The sequence below is a fragment of the Lathyrus oleraceus genome, chromosome 4 (assembly GCF_024323335.1).
Source record: "Lathyrus oleraceus cultivar Zhongwan6 chromosome 4, CAAS_Psat_ZW6_1.0, whole genome shotgun sequence".
Classification (NCBI taxonomy): Eukaryota; Viridiplantae; Streptophyta; class Magnoliopsida; order Fabales; family Fabaceae; genus Lathyrus; species Lathyrus oleraceus.
In genome coordinates this window covers 394,674,593-394,690,883 of record NC_066582.1, presented here as the reverse complement: position 1 = coordinate 394,690,883, position 16,291 = coordinate 394,674,593, and the positions used below count along the sequence as shown (strand labels likewise).

General features: G+C 36.8%; 1 protein-coding gene across 2 annotated transcripts; it reads left to right on the top strand.

Moving 5' to 3' along the window:
• The first annotated feature begins 8,081 nt into the window (after positions 1-8,081).
• On the top strand, positions 8,082-15,891 carry LOC127075637 (putative UPF0481 protein At3g02645). 2 transcript variants are annotated; one of them, XM_051017092.1, is made up of 2 exons: positions 8,082-8,292; positions 14,335-15,891. In XM_051017092.1, the coding sequence occupies exon 2, from the start codon at positions 14,342-14,344 to the stop codon at positions 15,746-15,748; it is 1,407 nt and encodes a 468-aa protein (XP_050873049.1). In that variant the 5' UTR covers positions 8,082-8,292; positions 14,335-14,341; the 3' UTR covers positions 15,749-15,891. The 2 variants fall into 2 exon arrangements, with proteins under 2 accessions (XP_050873049.1, XP_050873048.1); XM_051017091.1 differs by having other exon boundaries at positions 8,086-8,292; positions 14,349-15,891.
• Positions 15,892-16,291: the final 400 nt, after the last annotated feature.

The window sequence follows — 16,291 nt, the reverse complement described above, 5'->3', positions numbered from 1 at the left end:
ACCTCGACATTCACCAAGCGGGATAAATGATCCGCTACCAAGTTTTCCGACCCCTTCTTGTCTTTAATTTCGACATCGAATTCTTGTAACAAGAGGATCCAACGGATGAGCCTTTGCTTCGAATCCGGCTTGGTCAGCAGATATTTAATCGCCGCGTGGTCGGTGTACACCACGACTTTAGACCCTAAAAGATAGGACCTAAACTTTTCTAGCGCATACACTATTGCGAGTAGTTCTTTTTCCGTTGTGGCATAATTTATTTGAGCCTCATTAAGAACCTTACTCGCATAATGTATAGCATGAAAAGTTTTGTCCTTTCTTTGGCCAAGTACCGCTCCAACGGCATAGTCACTCGCATCACACATTAATTCAAAATTTTCATTCCAATCGGGAGCGACTATTATTGGAGCGGTAACCAATTTTTCTTTTAAAACTTCGAAAGCTTGCAAACAATCGTCGGTGAAGAGAAATACCTGATCTTTGGCGAGTAAATTGCTCAAAGGTTTAGCCACCTTTGAGAAGTCCTTGATGAAGCGCCGGTAGAACCCCGCGTGCCCCAAAAAACTACGGATGCCCTTCACATTGACCGGAGGGGGTAATTTTTCAATTACATCAACTTTAGCTCTATCCACTTCAAGCCCCCTTTTAGAGACTTTGTGGCCTAGCACAATCCCCTCGGTCACCATAAAGTGACACTTTTCCCAATTTAGCACCAAATTAGTCTTCACACACCTTTCCAACACCGTCTTCAAATTTGCCAAGCATAGACTAAACGTCCCACCAAACACCGAGAAGTCATCCATGAAGACTTCCATTGTTTTCTCTATTAGATCGGCAAAAATAGCTTGGACACATCGTTGGAATGTCGCCGGCGCATTGCAAAGCCCAAAAGGCATTTTTCTGTATGCGAACACTCCAAACGGACACGTGAAAGCCGTCTTCTCATGATCAACCGGGTCAACCGCAATTTGGTTGTACCCGGAGTAGCCGTCTAAAAAACAGTAGTATTGTTGGCCCGATAGTCTTTCAAGCATTTGATCCATAAATGGGAGTGGAAAATGGTCCTTACGAGTCGCGGTATTCAACCGTCTATAATCTATACACATTCTCCATCCCGTGGCAACTTTAGTCGGGATCAATTCGTCTTTGTCATTACGGATTACGGTCATTCCACCCTTCTTCGGAACCACGTGCACGGGACTAACCCACGGACTATCCGAGATCGGGTAAATCATTCCCGCATCCAAAAGCTTCACCACTTCCTTTCTTACAACCTCTTTCATCGTAGGATTTAAGCGGCGTTGCGGTTGAGCCACCGGCTTGAAATCCTCCTCCATCAAAATCTTGTGCATACAATAGGATGGACTAATTCCTTTAAGATCGGAAAGAGTCCAACCCATAGCTTCTTGATTTGTCTTTAGCACAAATATGAGACGGGCTTCTTCTTCAATTGTCAAAAGGTTGCTTATGATAACCGGCTTGTCCTCGGTATCATCAAGGAATACATATTTCAACGTCGAAGGTAACTCTTTTAATTCAATTGACGCTTTCTCGTCAATTACCTCCTTCTTCAAATTTTCTTCCTCTACTTCCCACGGTTGTAGGTCTTCCAAGCTATCAAATTCCTTCAAGCATTCCTCAAGAGCTAGCTCCTCTTCAACAGTGAAAACCTCCAATGAGTCGTCGAGAGCTAACTCCATAGGAGATATCTCGTGAATATGCTTTGAAACTTCCATAATAGCGTCTTCGATCGCATCGATTCGAAAGCTATCATGTCTATCCTTGGAATGCTTCATCGCCTCGAATAGATCAAAGGTGACCTCCTCATTTTGAACACGCACCTTCATTAAACCGTCATCAACATCAATCATCATTCTTGCGGTCTTCATGAATGGTCGGCCCAATATGAGCGGAGCATCATCATCTTCTTCCATATCAATTACAATGAAATCCACCGGGAAGAAGAATTTGTCGACCTTTACCAACACATCTTGGGCTACGCCATGAGGATGGGTCGTCGACTTATCCGCCAATTGTAATGTCATTCGGATGGACTTAATCTCGATGTTGCCAAGCCTCTTGATAATTGACAAAGGTATAAGATTTATGCTCGACCCCAAGTCAATAAGTCCCTTTCCGACATACACATCACCAATTTTAACCGGCAATGTAACTCTTCCCGGATCAACCTCTTTCTTAGGAAGCGTCCTTTGAATGATGGCACTACAGCTCGCATCAAGGACGATGGTCTCCGGTTCCGTATACCTCCGCTTTTTGGTTAGTATGTCCTTCATGAACTTGGCATACTTTGGCATTTGTTCCAAAGCTTCAGCAAACGGAATGTTTATTTGTAATTGCTTAAAAATATCCATGAACCGGGCGTAATGCCGTTCATTCTCCCTTTTTGACGGGGCATGAGGGTAAGGAAGGTTTTGGACAGGAGTAGCGCTCACTACCTCCTTCCCTTTCGCTATTCTAGCGCTTTTCCATCTCGGCTTCTTCACTACCTCCCTTATTACCTCATCATTTTTATTCTCCTCAATCTCCACATTTTTTTCATTTTCAACTTCACCATTATTTTTATTCTTTTCAACTACTTCCTCATCACTCCACACTCCTACTTCACCATCAACATTTTCTTCCACTATTTCCTCCTCAATCTCCTTCTCTTTCTCTCTTTTTTCACTCGCCATTCTTTTTTCGTTTTCACTACCCAACTCCCTTCCACTTCTCGTCACAATCGCCTTACAATGCTCCTTCGGATTTGTTTGCGTATTGGCCGAGAAAGAAGGACCGGTTTGTTGTTCAGCTAGTTGCTTGGCAAGTTGCCCAACTTGAGTTTCAAGATTTTTTATGGCCGCGTCATTACTCTTTTGATTGGCCATTGACATTTGCATGAATTGCGTCAATGTCTCTTCCAATTTAGAATTGACTACCGGCGGTTGTTGAGATTGATACGGATTTTGGGGAGGATTTTGACGGCTAGAAGAACCACCTCCATAACCTTGGTTATGATAATAGTTGCTTCTAGGTTGGAACCCTTGGTTCCCTTGGAATTGTTGTTGTTGTTGTTGTTGAGGGTGCGGTTGATAAGGTTGTTGTTGTCTTGGTTGATAGTCCCGTTGATTTGCCATGTAATTTACTTCGTCAAAACCAGGAGGTGGACAAAATCCGGTGTCATGTTCACCTTTACAAAGTTCACAACAAGCTATTTGTTTAGCTTTTGACGGTTCTCTTAACTCTTTGATTTGTTGCGTTAAAAGTTCCACTTGTTGTGAGATGAGCTTGTTTTGGGCAAGTATGGCATCATTCGTCCCTAACTCAAGCACTCCCGCCTTCTTCAAAGAATTTCCACGACTTTGACTTTGAAGATCATTCAAAGCCATACGGTTGATAATGTTGGTGGCTTCTTCGGCACTCTTTGACATCAACGAGCCACCCGAGGTGGCATCCAACAACGTCTTACAGTTTGGTTGAAGTCCATTTCTGAAGATATGGATTTGAGTTAATTCATCAAATCCATGCCCTTTGCATTTCCTAAGCATGGACTTGAATCTCTCCCACGCTTCATTCAACGATTCACTGGTTCCTTGAGAAAACACCGAGATGGCCGTCTTTGATTCCATGAATCGGTTATGAGAGAAAAATCTTTCAATGAATTTCTCCTCTAATACATTCCAATCTGTCATTACGGCAGGTGTTTGATCGAGATACCAATCCTTTGCTTTACCGAGCAAAGCGTGAGGAAATAAACGTCTGAACAACGGAAGCTCCTGAGCCTGATCCACTCCGGCAGCCAATGCTATCTCATAGAATTTTGTGAGAAAAGCAAATGGGTCTTCATGGTCCATTCCGGTGAATGGACTCCCATACAATAAATTCAGAGTTCCCGTCTTCATCTCAGCTTGCCTTCCAGTTTGGTTGGCAAACTGAGCGGTGTTCCTTGGACTGTTAATACATGGAGTAGAAATCGGTGGTGGTGGTTGTGGCTCCATGTTTGGTACGAATGGGTGGTGATTTGTGGTTGAAGAACTTTCTCCTTGCTCTTGGCGTAGCCTAGCCTGTTGCCTCCTACGTCTCGTTTTGCTATTGATCCTCCTTGCGGTTCTCTCGATCTCAGGATCAAAAAGAAGTTCGTCCACAGGGATTTTCCCTCGCATAAAACGTAAGCTGCACACTAAACCAAACGAATTACAAGCACAAGTCAAAAATTCACAAGCTAAAACTTAAACAACCAATGCGATGCTCGCAATATCAATTTACAATCCCCGGCAACGGCGCCATTTTGTTGAAAAGGACAGTTTTTAAGTGTCGGGTTTTTGTTATCGTATCCACAGAGATTGTAAGATATCGCTGCCGTTCAATGGTTGAATTAATCTTAACTTAAAGTAGCACTAGGGTTTTGGGTTTTAATCAAGTTATATTGCATACAAAGTAATTAATTGCGGTAAAAGTTACGTTTTGATTAATATGAGAAATATTGTCAAAGTTAGGTTTCAATGATTACATTTGCTTTGCATGTTTTTGCACGGTCAACAATATTATAAACTCCTTTAGATGATAAATAATTTCACAAAGTCCTCTCAATGCGTTTCTCTCGAACACCCATTGTGAGTTTTGTCATTTTGATCCATTGTTTCTCTCGAACACAATCTATCAAAAAGACAACGTTTTGGTTCAACCTTATGGTGAACAAAATCATTCGTTACTATCTCTAGCTAACAAACAAGTTTGGATGAAAACCTAGGTCAAGAATCGGTAAACATCTCTCGATCAAATACCAACACAAAGGGTTTTTAAATAGAAACAAAGTTTTCATCATATATTTACCGTTAAAGAGTTTACATATGAGGATCCTTACATTTACATACAAAGCTTGGAAATCACCTACATCTAACCTTGACAAATGGAGACTTAGCTACTCATTTTCATGGTAGCTTGGTCGGCAAGTAAGAAAAGAGGGTTGATCAACATCCAAGTCGAATGATCGAAGTTGGATGGGAATCCACCTTCTTTTTGTGGAAGATGGTTGCTAGATGAAGAGAAATGAAATTAGGGCATAAAATCCCCCACAAAGCAATGCTGTAAAATATCTAAGAGAAAGTACAAAAAATGGAAAAGTTGGTAAAAAAGTGGTCTCTAGTGGTCTGGTGGCACCTGCTACTTATAGACAAGTGCAGAACTGTCACGTTCGCTAGGCGAGCAGAATGGCTCGCCTAGCGAAGGCCAAAAATGGGCACAAAATGCCCCTGCGCCCAGAGAAAACTGGGCCTGTGGAACTGTCATGTTCGCCTAGCGAACAGACCTTCGCCTAGCGAAGAACTCGCTTCAACCTTCGCCCCAACGAGGTTGAGAGGTTTTGCTACTGGAATGCTCGCTGGGGACTCGCTAGAGCCTCGCCTAGCGAGCTAGTGCTGGCTGCTCATTTCACCAAAACAGACTGAATTCGCTGCCACTTCGCCTTCAGTTCGCCTAGCGAATTAATTAACCAATTTACTGGAGCCTTTCGCCAGGAGCTCGCCTAGCGAAGGTTTTGCTTCGCCACATCCTCGCCTAGCGAGCTGGCAGATGAAATGCTCCTTTGCTTTGGTTCCTTTGCCAATTTTGTTGTGTCTTCATTATCAATTAATTCATGCCTTTCCTGCACAATAACACACACATCAAAGGCACCAAGCTTGTTTATCAATGTAATGCATTCCATGTAAAATGAATGTGGTTTTGACAACATTAGCAAGGTATAAGAGTGAAAGATGCCCACATATGATAGCTCAAAAAAGGACTTTTGGGCATCTAACACTCTCTTCCATTTCTCATGGCGTGATGGTGGAGATGAGTTGCGATTAAGACTTCTAGAAGCATTTTACAACTCTAGTTCTATTTTTTTCTTTAATAATTGTTTGTTCCAGCATATTATATCCTCCACGATACAATCCATGTGGATAGATATTTCTTGCCCTATTCTCCTTTCCTCTTTGGCTTTTATCCAAGAATTCATGAGTATTGTGAGACTTGACAAACTTCTCACAAGTGTCCATCCCAATAAATTTATACATCTCATATATAGACTTTAAGTTAGCCTTTGGTGTGTATTATAATCACTTCTGAGTCGTGTCTTAAAACCACTCCAACACTCATGAGCATATGATATCCATTTCTCTTTCATCTTATCACCGTCAAGAATAATAAACACTTCCTGCATTTGCATAATAGAATATTGTTTGCTCATGACTAATAACCCTAAGGTGTGGTATATAGCTTAGATCAACAATCTGTTCCCACACTGAACCTCGAACTTGCAAAATATTAATTAGAGTACATATCACAAACATAGAGCTCATAATCACATAAAAATCACTCAATAACTACCAATAACGGGTACCCGTGGAATCCATTAAAATGAACAACATATATTAGTCATACTGTATATCAAATCAGAGCATATCAAAATGTTTTTCTGTTTAACGGGACTTTCATCGAACATGTGAAATACATTATTATTCAAAAAAAAAAAGACAAACATTAACAAACTAAGCATTACCTATAGTTTGAATTATCATTTATACATACAAACCACTCTAAAGTTGAATCCCATGGTCTGAAATCCTAAATCTACACATATAAAAAACAATTGTAATAAATCTGCACATATAAATAATACCAGACATTAACAACAACTTTTTGAAGTAACACAAAAGAACATTCTTGATTGAAAGTCTCTAAATCCGCCAAATACCAAACATATTAACATAGCAAATCGGAAGAAAAAAAGAGAACATTGAAATTGATCTTGTTTCAGAATAATCACCGGCAGCCGCTGCGAACCAAAACCAACGAAGAATCCATCACTGAAAATCACAAGTATCGTCGTTTGTGTTTCAGCTCCAACCACCATCACCCCACGAAAACACATATCTGCCACCGAAATGTAAAGAGATGATAGATTCAGAGAGAAGATGATGAAGAAAATTGAAAGAACGAAGATGAAATGCAAGTTACGGTTCAGAGCAAAGAGAGAAGAAGATGAAGAAAGTTGAGAGAATCAGATGAAATGCGTTCAGAGAGAGAAATAATAATACAAAATAAAGAGAGATTAAAAAAAATAGTATAACATTGTTGTAGGAGGTATGGGCTGCAGAGCATTAAATGACCTTCAAGAACATAGTTTTTTCATGGAAAATAGCAATAAATTAATGGAAAGAATAGTTAGCCATTCGAAGTGTAAAAGAATTCAGTTAGTTTGGTTGAGAGTGAAACATCAATTGACGCAAAAATTAAATAAAAAAAAGATGTGGAAATATAGGAAAGTAGAAGGGTGTTTTGGTAATAGCCATGACATAATTTCTTCTTATCTAATAGATTTTACAAATTAATGTTATAAAAGAGATTTGAAGAAAAATTATAAAATAATGATAATCTAACTTTTAAAAATTATTTTAAATTTAAATAATATTACAATTTTTCAGTGTATTCTTTTTCTTTTTCTTTTTCTCTTCTAAATTTTTAAAATTAAAAATCAAAATAAAAAATCTCTAAAATCTATTTGAATTTTTTTAGATTTTCAAAACTCTTAATAAAGAATAATTTTTAAGAATAGTTTTGCAAAACTAAACTATCAAACAAGTTTCATGATTTTCAAATTTAAAAAACTAAAACATTTTTATAAAACCAAATCAAACTAACTCTAAATCATCTGAAATTGTATTTAAATTATATCAAAATCTATCTCAGTAAATATGGTTCATTCGATTCGATTTACAAAATACAAATTCTAAGTTGAACTGAATCATATGATTATGTTAAAAAATATTTAAACACATCCGAACAATCAAATGTGATTTTTTTACAATTTTCAATTTGCTTCTATTCGGTTAACTGTTTTCCATTAAATTAGTTCCTTATTAAAAACCAAAACTATACTAGAACAAACAAGATCAAAAGCTAATTTTTTTTTAAAAATCAGACAAAAACAAGTTTACTCAAACATGTAAATATTTCAAAACTAATTTTAACTTGTACATAAATGAAATAAAACGTAAATTAAGACTTAAAAGAAATTACAAAAGAAATAAAATGCTTAAAAATGGGTTCCAGGTTGGTTGATCCGTACATTCTGCTTTATGCTGATGGGATATCAGCCACAAATACCCTTCCTCGCCAAACTTATCATTACTACTTGCTTTCATTGTTCTTGTCTGTCAAAATCGACTCCATCTCCTGAACCAAATCCAGAATTGTTGGTGAGTTCTTGAAAGTTATCTGTACAAGATCATATGGCCAAATCAAAAATTTCAGGTACACTTTAGTGTTTGTTAGGGAGTTACGTTAATCACTAACTGTTCAATTGATGTTATCACCAGGTAACTCACAACTTAATGAACTTGTTGATAGATATTAGCCATTTTTTTAGTCTTTTATATATTTCTAAGTTCTTGTGACTAGAAAGGTTTAGTTATATGTTTTTTTTATAAGTTTAAATATAGCTTAAATCGTAAGCGAATTTTTTATTTTCGTTTTTGTATTTTTTTAAAATAATTTTTAAATATTAAACTAATTTGATATTTGTCTCTAATATTAAAATTTGCAGCAGAATCTACGTGTAAAAAGGGTTAAAAATTCCTTTTTATCTACAAATTTTATCGTGGATTTCAACGTTCACCAAAAGGATCTTAATTCCAGAAATTATTTATAAGAAAAATACATAAATGATAAATAAAAACTTACTAACTTACATAAACCGTTTATCTATTTAAACCTTAAATATATGATATTAACTTCAGGTTGTTCTCAAAATACCATACACATGTTTTTTTCTTTCTTTGAATAAAGCTTTTAGATGGCTTTAATTTAAAATTAAATTTGGAGGTATGGTAGTGAACCATGCGAATACATTTTTAGTTAAGTATTTCATCTTTAGAAATTTGTCATTATCCATATTTCTATATTCAATTTATGTGTTTGTGTACGACTTGATGGTAAAGACTTGAGTGTTAAAAGAATGTTTAAGTCTTAGTTTCGAATCTCAATAAATATAAATTGTTTATAGAAAAGATTTTCTTCTCTAGTGAACTTTGAAAATATAAGAGTCTTACACCCCTAACTTACTCTTCTAATACTTATGGTATAGGAACTTATCTAAATTTTAATTTTAATGTTTAAGTTTATAGATATTAAATTGATTTATTTTATTAATATTGTTGTGAAAGTGATGTCCAAAAAAATATAATATGATCGATTTATTTATTAAAAAAAATCAAAAAAATAAAAGAGAAGAGAAAGAACAAACAAAATGGTTAAAAAATGGTTATTGATTCAATTACACATTAGGAACAACGTTAACAATTAAATCTCAATTGCACCATTTTCTCCACCTGAATAGGATTACCAGAGATTCCCGGAGAAGTGGTAATTAGTATGTTATTTATAAGAAAATTAAACTCTAACTTTCTATTAACATACTAAACAATTGGCCCAACAGACTGACTCAATTCGACATGCTAACTTAAACAACAAGCTAACAAATTTCGACAACATGCTAGAACAAGCTTCGACTACAACACGCACATCTTCAACTCCTCCATGCTTGAACAAACTTCGACTACAACATGCACAACTCCTGTCGAAACATGAAGCTCACCTTGTCGAGGCTAGAGTTTGATCGAAATACCACAAATGTCCACCTTGAAACAAACATTACACTAACAAGGGAACAAACTAGCTTTCATCATACAACTTTATCAACTACATATAGTGGAAGGACTTGATACTTGGCAATGTTTTGGTGATCATATCAGCAACATTGTCATCAGTCGAAACCTTCAGCACTTGAACTTCTCCACGTTCGATTATTTCTCTCACAAAATGCAGTCTCACATCGATGTGCTTGGTTCGCTCATGATATGATGAATTCTTCGACATATGTATTGCACTTTGACTATCACATTTAACACTGATAACTTGACCTTGTAGTTTCAGCTCCTTAGCAAAACCTTCAAGCCACAATGCTTCTTTCACAGCTTCAGTGATGGCAATATATTCCGCTTTAGTGGTTAATAGGGCAACAACCTTCTGAAGTGTTGCTTTCAAGCTGATTGTTGTGCCAAACATAGTGAACACAAATATCCAAAAATAGATTTTCTAGAATCCATACAACCTGCATAATCAGAGTCGACAAATCCTTTGATTTTGACTTTTCCATCATCACCATAGGCTCACCATAAATCAGGACTCTGCTCAGAGACCCATTTATGTACCTTAGAATCCACTTCAATGATTGTCAGTGTGTCTTCCCAAGATTGGCCATATACTTGCTTATAAGGCTCACTCTGTACACTATGTCTGGACTCGTACATACCATATCATACAAAAAAGAACCTATTATACTAGTATATGGGATGTTATTCATATAGGCTCTTTCGAGTTTAGTACTAGGACTTTAAGTCGTACTCAGCTTGAATTGAGGATTAGTCGGTGTTACAACATGCTTTGGATTCGACATACCAAACTTGTCAAAAATCTTCTTCGAGTATGTCTAATGAGATAAGCATAATCTCGATTACTTTCTATCTCTGTAGATGTTAATCCCAAAAATCCTAGAGGCAGCTCCCAAATCCTTCATGTCGAACTCCTTATTGAATCCAGTTTTCACCTTTATAACATCTTCAACATTGTTGCTTGCTATGAGGATGTCATATACATAAAGGAACAAAATAACAGTTGAATTTCCAGGTCTAAATCTGAAGTAAATACAATGGTTGAATTGGCTCCTAGTGAAACCTATGTGCTATGAACTTGTCGAATCTCATATTCCATTGTCGAGGAGATTGTTTCAGGCCATATAACGATCTATTAAGCTTGTACACATAATCTAACTTTCCCTTTTCTGCATACCCTTCGGGTTGCCTCATCAGGACTGTTTCATCTAAATCACCATACAAGAAGGTTGTTTTCACATCCATATGTTAAAGTTCTAGGTCGAACTTCGCCACCATAGCAAGCAGCATTCAAATGGATCTATGCTTTACAACACGTGAGAACACATCATTGAAGTCGACACATTCTTTTTTAGTGAACCCCCTAGCAACCAACCTTGCCTTAAATCACTTCGACATCAATCATTTGATTCCTTCGTTATCCTTGAAGATCCATTTACAGCTGAGTAACCTAACCCCTGAAGGTTTCTCGATCAGCTCCCAAATGTTGTTATCATGAAGAGATTTCATCTCATCATCCATGGATTTCAGTCATTCTGTCTTGTTTCAAATCCTTACAACTTCCTTGTAATCTCTGGGTTCTTCATGAAGGATCCCACTTTTAGAAACTAAGGCAAAAGCTATGAGATCTGCATAACTAATCTTTGAGGTGGCTTGATGAATCTTTTTGGCTTGTGTCTTGCTAGCAGGTAGTCATTATCAATCTCCTCAACTTCGTCAGCAACTTCTGTTTCTTCTTCAACTTTATACGGGTTATGCAATTCAGCATCAACATGCTCCACCTGAACAGGAATCTCTCCCTGTTCCAGCTCTTCTTCAGAGATCTCTGTATTTCAACCATCATCATCAGTATTCTTGAACACCATTTCTGCTTTATTGAAAGTTATATCTTAACTTGTGATACACCTCTTGTGACCTGGATCTAGGCACCATATCCTATAAGCTTTGACTCCTTCAATATATCCAAGAAACATACATCTTAGATTTCTAAGTTCGACCTTGTCTTGCCTAATGTGAGCATAGGCTAAGCAACCAAATACTCTATGTCTGTCGAGATTAGGTGGATGTTTCGACCAAATTTCTTCAAGTGTTTTCATCCCCAAGACAGTCAAGGGGTACCTACTTATCAGGTATGTTGCAGTCACAACAACTTCTGCACAAAATACCTTCTTTAATCCCACACTAACCAACATGCACATTACTCTTTCCATAATGGTTCGATTAAACCTTTCAGCCAAACCATTTTGTTGGGGAGTACATGTAATAGTTATGTGCCTTGTAATACCAGAAGCAACACAATAGTTATTGAAAGCATCATCGCAAAATTCAAGACCATTGTCGGTCCTCAACCTCTTGACCTTCTTGCCGGTTTGGTTTTCGACCAGGGTCTTCCAACTTTTGGAATTTTCAAAAGTTTCATCCTTAGTTTTCTGAATGAATACCCACAACTTTTGTGATTAATTATCAACTATGAATAGAAAATATCTTGCACCTGGGTGTGAAGGATTTCTTACAGACCCCCAAAGACCAGCATGGATATGATTAAGGGATCCATGTGTTCTTTGTTTACCTTTGTTAAACTTCACCCTACAGAATTTACGAAATACACAAGGTTCACATATCTTCAGTTTTTCGACCTTGTCATCACATAGCAGATTTTGTTTCGACGATTTGACCAGGCCTTTTTCACTGAAATCGCCAAGATGCTTGTGCCATAGCTCAGTCTCTGACACAGGTTTTGTGTATGCCACATCTTTTGAATCACTTACAACATCAGTCTCAAGGGTATACAAGCCTTATTTCTTCACACCTCTCAAGACTTCCTTCGACCTCTTTATTACCCTTAAGATATTTTTCCCTCCTTTAAAAACACATCCTTTATTGTCGAATTCACCAAGAGAAATCAAATTTCTCTTAAGCTCAGATACATACCTGACACCAGTCAATAACTTTATTGACTCATCATGGAGCTTGAATCTCACATATCCAATACCTGTAATTTTGTTGGCTTTGTTGTTTCCGAGCAACACCGATCCACCATCTTGATCACATAATTCCTCAAACATATCTTTGTTTGGAGTCATGTGCCAAGTGCAACTTGTATCCATAATCAACTCCTTGCTAGAGTGACTGCTTGAAACCACCAGTATATTAAATGATTCTCAATCATCTTGCACAATGGCTGCATTACCATTATCCTTTCCACCATGATTATTTAGTCGATCAGGGCGCACCTTTCTTGTATGACCCTTCTTCTTACAATGATAACACCTAATAGCAGGAACATTACTACCATAAGAATTTTGTAGAACTTTACCATTCTTCTTCTCAAACCTACCATCTTTCCTAGAGAACTTTCCTTTAATGGACAATCTCTCACCAACAGATGATGGCTTATGCTCCTTTCGTTCGTTCAAATCCTTAAAGTTCAAGGTTGATTGAACATCTTCAAAGGTCAACGAATCTCTTCCGTACAAGAGAGTTTCTTTGAAATGAGCATGTGACTTAGGTAAAGCACACAACAGCAGTAACGCTTGATCTTTATCATCAAACTTGACCTTGATATTCTCAAGATCAAGAATAAACTTGTTGAACATATGCATGCTCAACTAAGACTTTGTCTTCACTCATTTAGAATGAAGACAAAGCTTGCTTCAAGTAGAGACGATTGACCGTCGATTTCGTCATGTACAAACCTTTGAGTTTCGTCCACACGCTAGCTGCAACTTTCTCCTTCGAAACCTGCTAGAGAAACTTATCACCAAGGCTCAATACAATGGCGTTGTGGGCTTTCTCGATCACTGACGTCTTTCCTTCTCTGTTTGGGCAACATCCATCTTCTTCGATCCTTTCGACGCTTCTAAAAAACCCTGTTGAACCAGTAAGACTTGCATCTTCAAGCGCCACAGACCGAAATCATTCACACCGGTGAATTTCTCAATCTCATACTTTTTTGGCGACATCTTCTCCTCCACGCTCACCGCACCAATTTGTTGTGAAAGTGATATCCAAGAAAACATAGTATGATCGATTTCTTGATTAACAAGAAAACCACAAAGTAGAAAAGAAGAAACAAGAGAAGAGAAAGAACAAACAAAGTGGTTAAAAACTGGATTCTTGATTCAATTACACGTTAGAAATAATGTTTACAATTGAATCTCAATCAAAACATTTTCTCCACCTGAATAGGATTATCAGGGATTCCTGAAGAAATGGTGGCTAGTATGCTATTTATAAGAAAACTAAACCCTAACTTTCAACTAACATACTAAACAATTTGCCCAATAGAATGGTCTAATTCGACATGCTAGCTTAAACAACAAACTAACAAGTTTTGGCAGCATGCTAGAACAAACTAACAAATTTCTGCGGCATGTTAGAACAAACTTTAACTACAACACACACATCTTTGACTCCTGCATGCTTGAAGAGACTTCGACTATAACATATGCACAACTCCAATCGAAACATGAAGCTAACCCTGTCGAGACTAGAGCTCAATCCAAATATCACACAGTCAGATAATGAAGAAAAATTAAAATGTTCATAGATTTGGAAAAAATATATATATAATTGTTTGCATGAGCTATAAATGTATGCTTTCTCACTACTACTCAACCATTAGATCATTCATGACAGATGCCTTTATGGATGAAAAACTTTCTCAGCTGAAAAAGGCACAACAAAGATTTGATCAAAGTAGCCAAAGTTCAATTCCTAAGATTCAGATGGTTCCAAAATTTTTGCGACAAAATGAAAGATTTTACAAGTACTGCTTACCAAAGATTATATCATTTGGTCCCATCCATCACAATAATGAAAGTCTTACGGAAGGAGAACATTATAAGCTTTTATGGACATCAATATTTGTTGCAGAATATGGCAAAAAAATTGATCAAGATGCTAACCAAGCATGCAGACTTTTGTTTAATAAGATTGAAGATAATATTGAAGAATTGAAGAATATGTTTACTGAGGAGGCAATTGAAGGTTACAATGATAATGATCTTGCTTGGATATTGTTTGTGGATGGATGTTCTTTGATATATTTTATGGAAAATGTTGATCAACAATGTCCAAAAGCACTAAATCTAAAATTTGATCAACTAATGTACATATGGAGAGATGTTCTATTATTGGAGAACCAACTTCCAAGTAAAATGCTTGAGATTCTATGTAAAGAGAAAGGTGTTGATATGGGTTTCTTAATTGAGAACTATGGTAGGATGGGTGAATGCAAGCGATTGGGAGTGGTAGTGCTCCAAGTGGATACTCCTAAATTCTTTCATGTACTTGATTATGTTCGATTAATGGTGGCGCTTCAAGTGGACGATTTTGAAGGAGAAGATCAAATGGAAACACAAGGAGGAAATGACCACTATATGATGGGAAAAAACAAAACCCTAAACCAAGAAGATAGCGATGAAGAAGAAGTTGTATATAATTGGAATACTTATAAGAGTATACGAGATCTAAAAACAGTAGGAATTCGAGTGGTAGCAAATAAAAACAGTTGGAAATGGAGTAATATTTCATTCAAGTCTAAGTGGTTTGGTGGAGAACTAAGACTTCCTGTTTTTTTGTTCAATGATGTCACACCTTATATTTTCCGAAACTTTATAGCATATGAGATGTGTCCAGATGTCCACAACGGCTACGAATGTTGTTCGTTCTTTAGCTTTATGGATTCATTGGTTGACAATGCTGAGGATGTTAGGGAGCTTAGATCAGCTGGTGTATTTCAAAATTTACTTGGAAGTGATGAAGAATTGGCAAAGCTTTTCAATGATTTAGGCGATGATTTGCCAACAAAAATGTCTTGCCATGATTCCTACTCAAATGCAGTGGCGTACAGTAAGAAATATATTTTGATCAAACGTCAAATTGAAAAGCATTACACAAATAAATGGAAGACATGGTTGGCACAAGCTTACAATACTTATTTCAATACACCATGGACTATGATTGCCTTTTTAGCTGCATCATTGGCATTGCTTCTTACTTTCATCCAAACATGGTTTGCGATACATCCTAAATAAATAGGTATGTGTGTTGGAACTAATTAAGTTTATTGTGTGCAAAGAAAGGGTTTTACATTTTGTAATGTGATTGTTGAAACATTGAGATTTTAGAATGTATCAGTTGTATTTTGTGATGTATTAATTTTAAATTTTGTCTTGTATATAGGTCTTTAATTTTCTAATAACTATAGTGGCCTATATTACTTGGGTGTTGAGTTTTTCAACATCCATTTAACACCCCTCCTCTTACTCCACTACACATTTAACACCCCTCCTTCTCTATAGCCCACTCCATCATCTATCTATTAAATCTATAGTTATTCTATCTTGTGTAGTTTTTAAGTTTTATATAAGTATAGTGGCATATATTAGTCGGGTGTTGATTTTTGGACACTCATACAAAAAAATTAACATCCCTTGAATATTGTAGTATTTTAGTATGAGTAGAATAAGATCTTAGTTATGGGTGAGCAAAACAAATGAGTAATTTTTAGGACTTTAAAAACAATAAAATGGGAGATTACCCTTTGCTAGTGGTGCTCATCCACCACGATGAAATTA